The 10,749-nt window shown below is 44.8% G+C and overlaps 1 protein-coding gene across 1 annotated transcript in view; it reads right to left on the reverse strand.

The window, feature by feature from the left end:
* POLR1E (RNA polymerase I subunit E) overlaps window positions 1-4,088 on the reverse strand; it is an 88,460-nt gene extending 84,372 nt beyond the window's left edge. The window contains exon 1 of the mRNA XM_082265268.1: window positions 3,980-4,088. Within this exon, the coding sequence (XP_082121394.1) occupies window positions 3,980-4,037 (58 nt within the window). The 5' untranslated portion in view covers window positions 4,038-4,088. The remainder of the gene's footprint in view (window positions 1-3,979) is intronic.
* Between the last annotated feature and the right edge of the window lie 6,661 nt (window positions 4,089-10,749).

Below are 10,749 nucleotides of genomic sequence, written 5' to 3' on the forward strand. Positions count from 1 at the left end.
TGATGTCCTGCGAAAATGGGAATGTGAAGATATGCGTCCTAGATGTCTATGGACGCTAGGACATCCCCTGGATGCAGAAAGGCTGCTACTGTGCGAATGGACTCCATTCTGAATCTTCTTATGTAGACAAAAGAATTGAGTGCCCTTAAGTCCAGAATTGGACGCACTTTGCCCTCTTTCCTGGGTATTGTAAATAGGTTTGAATAAAAACCCCTGAAAGCGTTCTGTCCAAGGAACGTGGACTACCACTCCTTGTTGTAGTAAATCTGTGACTGCTCTCCACAGATCGTCTAAACGATCCGGGGATAGTCGGCTATTGGAAGGGAAGAATCGCGCCGGTGGGAGAGATCGAAACTCGATCTTGTACCCTGACCTTATGACTTCGCAAACCCATCTGTCCGGGATTCTGGAAAGCCATGGATCCGGGAACCGGCGAAGACGTCCCCCCACCCCAGTTATGGGTGGGGGGCGCACCTTCAGGCTTTGGACGGTTTATCTTCAGGTCTAGAGGGGGCGGGCTTTTGCTTGCCCGACCAACGACCCCTGACGCCTCCTGCAGGAGCTTTGGAGGACTTCATTTTTTCACCCGCGGGACGAAAAAAACCTCTTGTGAGCAGAAAAAGAAGGCCCTCGTCTTTGACGAGTTCCTTTACCTTTAAAATTTTGCGGAAAAAAGGTGCTCTTTCCACCCGTGAGATCCTTAATGATCTCATCTAAGTTGGCTCCAATTAGACGCTCTCCTAAAAAGGGGAAATTAGCCAATGCTTTTTTGGAACCTTGGTCGGCTAACCAACCTTTTAGCCACAGTGTACGCTTGAAAACCACCGCTGAGACAGATGCTCGCGCCAATAATGAAGTGGCGTCTAACGCCGCATCACACACAAACTGTAACCCCTGTATCATCTGTTCCAACAAATCTGATACCGCCTGAGGGACCTCTTCTAGGTCCCGGCGTAACCACTTGGACCATACAGTTACAGCCTGCGAAACCAGATCAATAGCAATTATTGGTCTGAAAGCTGATCCAATCAAGGTAAACATGGTGCGAGACATAGCTTCTATCTTGCGATCCACTGGATCTTTAAAAGACGGAGCGTCTTCTAGAGGAATAACCGTGGCTTTATTCAATCTAGCAATTGGTGAATCCACCACAGGTGGTTCTGTCCATTTCTTAATGAGGGTTTCCTCAAACGGATAACGCCTGTTAATGCGTTTAGAAATAGTAGAAATGCGTTTTGGCAGACTCCATTCTTCTTTGATTGGATTGCCAAAACATTTGGGCAATGGAAAAAACCTTCGCCACTAGATGCGTTTTTAGTCCCAAAAGGGATTTCAGTTTCATCTATTTCTGACGGAATAACCTGTAATCTTAAGGTCTCTTGAACAGATACCATGAGTGCGTTTACCAACGCTTCCTCTCTGGCTATGGCTGATGCCGAAACATCCTCCTCACTGTCTGAAAAGACAGTACACGAGACACCAATACCAGATGAAGTACCTGCAACTGCAGAAATAGGCTCAGAGTCTGAATCCGAGGTTTCAGATAATAAGGGGTTAGGCGGGGGTCGCTTACTTGCGCCCTGTCCCTGACAAGCCACTTCCACCCGGGACACAAGCTTCCATAATAGCGGACAATGATTTAATCGTCAGTGGGGTGCTGGAGGATCCCGCAGACCCCTCGAGGGGATCCGGAGGAGATACATGAGTGGCAGGGTCCATGATAATTCAGGACACCTTTGCCAGAAAACACAAAAAAAAACTTTTTTTTTTTTTTTTTTTTTTTCTTTTTAAATAAAAAATACCTCTTTTTTTTTTTTTTTTTTTTTTTAATGTGTCTCCCCCCTAGCGCAATAGCGCCCCTTAGAGTACCTGCTTCTCGATCCCACAGAGAGAGAGAGAGAGACCCCCAAGGTTCACCAACCGATGCAGTGAAGTTTCCAACCAACTGCAGTCAGCGTCTGTCTTTACAGACTGGAAGGAGCTGTTGCTTTTTCCCGGGTAGAAGGACGTGGCTCCGCCCCCTGTGTACGCCTTCCGGCGTTCCCAGCTCTCCACGAGGTAGCTGGGCTCATGAAACATGGCCGCCCCCATATAGGAGACATTAGACTCCAAAAACATGGCGGCCGGCGTGACCTGAGGACATGCATGCACCTGGTCTACGGCAAAATGGCGGCGGACCGCCAAAATCGTTTTTCCCAGCACATCCACCTGCATCTCTGCTGAGTGGCGATTGATAGATCTACAGGAGATACACTACAAATAAGGTAGGATTATACCTCCTATGTCTGCTGTAATGCTACAGTCTGCTGGGTAGAGTGTTAGCTCTCAAACCAAGTCCACTTCCCACAAACACATACTGTATTTACAAGGGGGACTTTTAGTGTCAGATATATACTGACCATGTATGGAGGGGCCCATAATACATACTGCCTCATAACGAGGAAAGAAAAAAGGGAATGTTTACTCACCATACCGAACCGACAGGCACCCTCTCTTCACAATACCCTCTCCACCGGGGTGGGGGTTTGTGGACCACTCCGGACGCCTCGACTCTCAGGTTCCTGGCGTCCAAGCGAGACTTTTAACTCGCAAGGTCAGTCCCTCCACTGGGACTCCATCGCGGCCGACCCAGCGCGGAGCTCTGGTCTGCACGCGCTCGTAGGCAGAAACCGGGGTGACCACTGGATCTCAACATCCAGCCCGTCGCCCGGCCCCGCATACTTACTTGAATGTGTCACGGCCGACCAAGCGCAATGCAATGGTCTGCGCGCGCTCGTAGGCCGGCTGGGGTGACCACTAGTGTCGCCCAGTCCGGCGTTTTTTGCTTGAAGATCTCACAGGAAAAACACTGGAGAAAAAAACTACCTAAAAAATATTTCTTCTAAAGAAAAAATCTTGCCAGGACCAAAAAGATCCCAGCAAGGAGCTTAGGTCCTTACTCCTGACTAGACAGAAAAAAACTGATTCCCTGTAGCAGAGAGAGGGAGGATATACCCTCAGGGACTGCCCCTAAGGTGGAGCCAGAACGTTTTGTCTTTCTGCCTAGTCCTACTCCTGCGGAGACAACATAACCCAGCTCTTGAGAATCAAGAAGACTACGTCTGTCAATGAGCGATAGAGAAAGGTATTTAGCAGTTTGTATTTACTAAAATAATTGCATTTCCATGTTATGTGTACTGTGGGAGACCAGGTGTGTAGTGAATGCAGGCTCCTGAATTTAGTTAGGCCCCTTTCACACATGGGAGTCCTTCGGTGGACTCTGTTTATCTCAGTGGAGGAGCGATCTGTTGATCCCCCGCTGAGCAGGCAGACGGCAGCTGTGTCTCCACGCTGTGTGCAGAGACAGAGCTGTCAGGTCCCGCTGTCCTCTATGGGGGAAATCGGATGAGAATGGACCGTCTGTCCGTTCTCATCTGATCTGATCCGCTGGACGGATGGAAAATAGGGTTTCCATCCATCCAGATTTGACAGACTGGATCGGATGCCAGTGGACATGTCTCCACTGACATCTGATGCCCCATAGGGATGCATGGGGCATCCGTTCAGATCTGCCTGAAAAACTTACAGACGGATCTGAACAGACCGCCTGTGTGAAAGGGGCTGAACAGAACACTTCAACTTTAGAACACCTTTTGGCCAGCATAACACAAAACTCTAATACAACCAAACTACACGTCTTTCCTCATCACATCATTGTCAGAGGGAAAACTCCCCCACCATAAAAAATAGCACCAATATATAGTTTATGACAAGCTGATAAAGCATTGCAGACACAAGAACAATAGAGAAGTTATCACACCGTTTAGATAAGAGAGGCATATTGTCCAATGTAAACAAGTCCTGTGGAGGTAGTCCATGCTGCTTTCATGTCACATTGTAACCCATATAAAGTGCAATGTGTCCCTGGCAGCACCAAATAACGTATAAGGAAGCATTGCCTGCCTCCACTAAGTCTGCTTTGTGTATTGTTATGTCTTACCGAGTAAAGCTGCCTGCTCCGGGTCCCCCCTGTATTCCCACACTGCCTTAGTAGCCATGTGTATTTCTTACACACGCTCAGTGCTCAGCACTTCCTGGGAAGCTGGGGGAGGAGACCAACAACCAACCAATGGCACACGAGTTACCAGCAAGAGGCATTTTCTTACCCGAGGAACATCACACAGCGCCACCGTGTGCTTCATAAAGTGTACAGCAGTAGAAGATCATAAAAAGGTTTTTTTTTTTGTTTTGTTTTTTAAATACAGTTTATTCACATATGCATCAATAGAAAAGTGTTTATGAGGCATTTATTCAGCATTTTTAAAGCCAAATAAAGACCCATCAATAGCCACCATGAATATAGATGTGTGCAGCCTATTGGATTTGGGTGTCCATAGACCTCAAGATTACACTGGCATTGCTTTAAGTCCAGTCAAAATCGCAGTAAACAAATTGCCGCAAAATCACGCGACTTTTAAGTAGCACAAGTGTGAAAGGGCCTAATACATTTTACAATGTTTGCTTACATTTATAAGACTTTTTGTGTATGTATACATACATACATTCATACAGCACAGTGGTGTAGTGGATAGCACTTTCACCTAGGAAAAAGAGAGTCGCTGGTTCGAATCCCAACCACAACACTACCTGCCTGGAGTTTGCATGTTCTCCCTGTGCCTGCGTGGGTTTCCTCCGGGTTCTCCGGTTTCCTCCCACACTCCAAAGACATGCTGGTAGGTTAATTAGATCCTGTATAAAAAAATTGGCATTACTATGTGTATGTATGAATGTGATTTAGGGACCTTAGATTGTAAGCTCCTTGAGGGCAGGGACTGATGTGAATGTGCAATGTATATGTAAAGCGATGCGTAAATTGACAGCGTTATATAAGTACCTGAAATAATAATAATATATATATATATATATATATCTATACACACACACACAAAGACATAAATGTAAACAAACATTGTAAAATGTAAGACTTTGTGCATATATATACACACACACAGTCTTATATATAAATGTAAACAAACATTGTAAAATGTATTAGGCCCCTTTCACACTTGTGCTACCTAAAAGTCGTGTGATTTTGCGGCAATATTTTACCGCGATTTTAAATAAACTTGAAGCAATGCCTGTGTATTCTTGAGGTCTCTATGGACCTCAAAACGCATCAAAGTCAGACCAAAGTAGTACAGGGACTACTTTGAAGTCATTGGCTGTATGTTTAGGGCCGTTGTCCTGCTGGATGGTGAACCTCCACCCCAGTCTCAAGTCTTTTGCAGACTGTAACAGGTTTTCTTCTAAGATTGCCCTGTATTTGGCTCCATTCATCTTCCCATCAACTCTGACCAGCTTCCCTGTCCTTGCTGAAGAAAAGTATTCCCACAACATGATGCTGCCATCACCTTGTTTCATGGTGGGGATGGTGTGTTCAGGGTGATGCGCAGTGTTAGTTTTCCACGACACATAGCGTTTTGCTTTTAGGCCAAAAAGTTACATTTTGGTCTCATCTGAGCACCTTCTTTCACATGTTTACTGTGTCCCCTATATGGCTTCTCGCAAACTGCAAACTTGACTTTTTATTACTTTCTTTCAACAATGGCTTTCTTCTTGTCACTCTTTAATAAAGTCTAGATTTATGGGGTGCACAACTAAGAGTTGTCCTGTAGACAGATTCTCCCACCTGATCTGTGGATCTCTGCAGCTCCTCCAGATTTACCATGAGCCTCTTGGCTGCTTCTCTGATTAATGCTCTCCTTGCCCGGCCTGTCAGTTTAGGTGGACAGCCATATCTTGGTAGGTTAGCAGTTGTAGATAATAGATTGAACTGTGCTCCGCGAGATGTTCAAAGTTTGGGATATTTATTTATTTTTATTTTTTTTAACCTAACCCTGCTTTAATCTTTTACACAACTTTATCCCTGACCTGTCTGGTGCTTTTCTTCATGCTGTTGTTTGTTCACTAGGGTTCTCTAACAAACCTCTGAGGGCTTCACAGAGCAGCTGCATCTATACTGAGAATAAATAACACACAGGTGGACTCTATGTACTAATTATGTGACTTCAGAAGGCAATTGGTTAGGCTAGATTTTAGTTAGGGGCATCAGACTAAATGGGATTTAATACAAATGTACGCCACACTTTTCAGATATTTATTTGTAAAAAAAACTCTGAAAACCATTTATCATTTTACTTCCACTTCAAAATGATGTGCCACTTTCTGTTGGTCTATATATAAAAGGTGGGAACAACAAAATTTATAATGAAGGTATACTGGATAGCCACTGAAATGTCTAGTAAATATATAAAATTAATAGACATAACAAGAACAGTTTTGACAAAAAGCAAAAAAAAAGTACTTTACTGGACATCAAAATTCATAAAGCTTCCTACACATAAAAGTTACTATAAACATTGACAAGACTCAAACATACACTCCTATTCCCAATATCCCAAAGAAATGTCAAAAAATACATAACACAGGCAACAGTTTGCACTATATGGAACAGGACAGTGAGGAGGCATTTTGCTGCATGCTTTCCTTCCACAGCTCCAAAAAACGAAACTCTTTTTCCTGAATGCTAGAGACTCTATTTATAGTCCTGTAGACCAGAGACCACCCACATGATGTAAATATTCCTGCTGACCACTCACAGGCTGTTTTGTGAGTGATGTCAGCAAGACATGGTTGCACTTCCCCCCAAAACCACATGGTCAATTGGATATTCGGCAGCCATATTTAGACTCAACGTCAAAGCTCATTAAACCACCTGTGGGTGAGAAATATTATTACAATTGTATGGGAACATTTGTCATGAATCGGTTAAAAAATATCCACAACTGATACAGTCACATAAAATCCCAATAAAACACATTTACATTTTTGGATGTAACATGACAAAATGTGGAAAATTTCAAGGGGTATGAATACTTTTTCAAGGAACTGTAGTGGGACTACGATATTGCAGTGGACAATAGGACACTAACTGACACTTATTGGGAGCCAGTGACATTAATACAATGATCTGTCCTAAAAATATGCTGGAAAGAGGTTAAACATCTAGGGCTATCAAAGGGTTAAATATGTGCTTAGCCAGTGTTTTGGTGTACACTGTGTGCTGTTTTTACTAGGGGAAGAAATGGATCCTAGTACCTGCTTTGTAGGAACACAGAATCCATCCCTCCCCCTCTGTCAGAATGGCGATCTGCCTTGTTTACATAGACAGATCGCTATTCTGTGTTCTTTACCGACGTTCGAGTGCCCAGCACCTGCAGATGGGCTTCTGCTGTGAAGCGGCACGCACACCACCCAGCTGGCAGAAATGCCAAATAACATAAATATAATGTATGTGATCCAACACACAGTTGCTGCCCTGTACCAGTTAAACTGCTATAGGGAGGACAGCAAGTCGTTAAAACATGAACAGTGTCAATGAACAGCGTCAGTAGGGTAGTTAATGTGTCAGTAGCTTTTTATTTATTTATTTTTTACACATTTTTTAGGTGCCCTGTTGGGGGGGGGGGGGGACTTTGCTGAAATATCAGGGGTCTAAACAGCCCTTTGATGTCTCACTTTTGGGACAGAGAAAGTGACTAAGGTCAGAGATTCCCGAGTCCCTTTCTCTGCAGCCTCAACTGCACTGGGCAGTGAATAAATGGGAAGTGCTCTGTACTTGATGTTCATTCACAAATTGAAGCATAGTAAATACAGTTTTTGAATGAACACAGTGAGTAAACACCGGTAATTCCTGGTAATTCAGAAAAGGAAAGAAAGCCAGCAGCACTTGGGGGGGGAGGGCAGGGGCCCAGTCAGCAGGGGGAACCTTGCGTAGGTGTGCACCCTGTGTGCACACCTATGACCATGACTATTACAATGGTACCACACAGTGCTGTCCACACAGGAGCCATTTACTGCTGGTCCTGTGTTAAAAATGTCACTTTCATGAGGCATCAACGCTTGTCAGCCGCCTCCTTTGATTTTTAATGCCAATGCTCTGTACCTGCACCTTACAGTAACAGCACCTAGTATATTTAACATTTTGTGTTAGTGAAGTATTTATAAAGTGTTAGCTGGGTATTGGGGAAGTGGCATTGGAGGTTCCTGTATCCCAGAATGCACTAGAAAATAATGGAGAACTAGGAAAGAGCAGCTCCAGCCACTTCCTGTTTGTACAGCGCAGCCGTGTGATAACACCATTTGCTTCTGTGTAAAGGTAAAAGCATCAACCAGCCAGGAATCCTGACAGTGCCAGGTAGGAGCAGAGTCATTGAGCATTATTGTCAGTGACAATGCTTTTTGGATCAGCAAAGTTGAGCTGGAGCAAGCTAAGTGTCAGAGAGAACAAAGTATACAAATCCATCTTGCAGAGAATTCGCAAAAATGCCTGCTATCACACTACAACAACACCTCAAAGTATATAATTTCCCCTACATTACTTCTCTTTTACCACTACCCACTAGAAAAGCAACGCTTCAATGGACATTTATCGTGCATTCTTAACCACTTGCCGACCAGCAGTTTAAAATGTACTGCCGGCCGGCGGCTGTGTTGTACATCGCAGGGGAACTTCCTAGTTTACAAGAATGCCCGTGTGCCCCCTGCTGCTCTTGCTCCAATTGGCCAAAGCAGGAGTTTGTCAGCAGTTTCCCGGCTGGCTGTGAACCTGCTGATAGCTGTGGCCAACCATAGCACAGAGATTAGTGTCTGTTAGGTAAACACACAACCCAGATCTGAAATCAGGAAGCAAAACCAGCCAGTCAGTGAGTAGAATTAGCAAACATACACTTGTTAGGTACACAGCTATCCCTTCATTGCCCTCCTGATCACGCCTCTCACCCAGCCAGTGTCATTAGTACAGTGTACAGTGTTATCATTGTATTAGTGTCACTAGTGATGTCAAATAGTGTCAGTTAACCACTTGCCGACCGCCGCACGACTATTTACTGCGGCAGTTAGCCCCCTACAGGCAAACCGACGTAGGGCTACGTCGCTCATTCCCACCGCTCTGGGGCACACTATTATTAGTGACACAGGTGACATTAGCTAGTGTTAGCATCAGTCTAAAATAGCGCAGATCCCTGGCGCATAGTTAGAAATAACCCCTTGATTACCACACACACACACACACACACACTTCCATTACTAGTATAGTGTTTGAACAGGTCAATATATGATCTGATCAGAACTATACTAGCGTCCCCATAGTTTAGTTTTCCCAAAACGTGGTGTTTGCACGATCAGCACTGATTCCTGCCAACACCTGCGTTTAACCCCTCCGCCCAGCCCACCCCACCCAGGCAAGTGTAGTAATCAATAGATTACTGTCACTTACAAAAAACACAACACACAAAACCGCTGTCTTAGCAGAGTCAGGCCTGATCCCTGCTAGCATTAGCAGTTTTTTTTGGTAGCGGTTGAAATAGTCCTTGACAACCAGGTGCACTAGTCACACTACTGTACCGGTAAATTTAGTTACCAAAATGTCCAAACGTTGGTACAGTAGTGCAGAGGCTTACAGTATACTGACCATGTCAGATGAGAGCCATGGGGAAGCCTCACTGGCAGATTCAGGGTCAATATACGAATCTGATGACAGCAGCGGCTCCCTGACAGATAGCTCCGACGACAGATGGGTCCCCGTTAGACCCAGCATGTACCCGACCCCATTCTGGAGTTGTTGAGATGCAGGAATCGCAGGGTGCTCGTATGGAGCAGAGTGTCGGTACTAGTGCCACTCATCCTTCTGGTGGCCTGGCAAGTGTCAGCGGCCTAGTACACCCTGGACCTAGTACAACCAGCACTGCAGTAACACTTGGTGACGTGGCGAGTCCCATAAGTGCAGTTGAAGCTGGTGCAGTGGCTAGCACGAGTAGTGGCCCCCCAGCCACCGTGAATTCGAAGCCAGGCCCGTAGAGCCCATAGTGCCCTCTCTGATGTTCTGGCATATCCCAATTGGCAACCCACTTATTCTACAGCGCCAGTACTTCCCCCATTCACTGCCCAATCTGGAATCCACGTGGAGACAGCTGGTTTTATGCCCCTGAACTTTTTTGAGCTGTTCTTCACGGAAGATCGTTTTGGATCTATTGTGGATCAATCAAATTTATATGCACAACAATTCATCGCCGCCAACCCAAATTCGCCCCTTGTAAGACAATTCGCCTGGAAACCTATAACGGTTCCCGATTTTAAAATCTTTCTGGGCCTTCACCTCAACATGGGCATAACCAAAAAGAGTGAATTGCGGCTATATTGGTCCACTAGCCCACTTCACCATATGCGCATGTACTCTGCCTCCATGTTCAGAGATACGAGCAAATTCTGCGATTTATGCATTTCAGCGACAATGAAATCAGACCCTGAATATGATCGGCTCCACAAAATTCGGCCCCTCATAGACCACTTCAATCAGCGGTTTGCAGCCTTGTTTACCCCCGAACAAGTTGTCTGCGTTGACGAGTGAAAGAGAATTGAGCAAGAGTTCTTCTTTATTAGTTTAATTGAGCAAGAGTTCATCCATTTTGATATTAGAAGACATTTTGTGAACATTGAAATATTAGTGTGTGTCTCATGATATTTTGCTTAGAACGAGATAGAATTATTAGCTAGAACTGTGTCCTTCATTTTGCTCTTATCTTTTATTTCCTGAGAATAGGTGTACAGATCCTAGACACACAGCTGGTTTTTGGTGGGAACAAGGCAGAACTAATGCTTCTTCTGTCTACAGAAGGTTACACATGATACAATGTATATTTGTGGGAACAT

The sequence above is a fragment of the Pelophylax lessonae genome (assembly GCF_965119305.1).
Source record: "Pelophylax lessonae genome assembly, chromosome: 1".
NCBI lineage: Eukaryota > Metazoa > Chordata > Amphibia > Anura > Ranidae > Pelophylax > Pelophylax lessonae.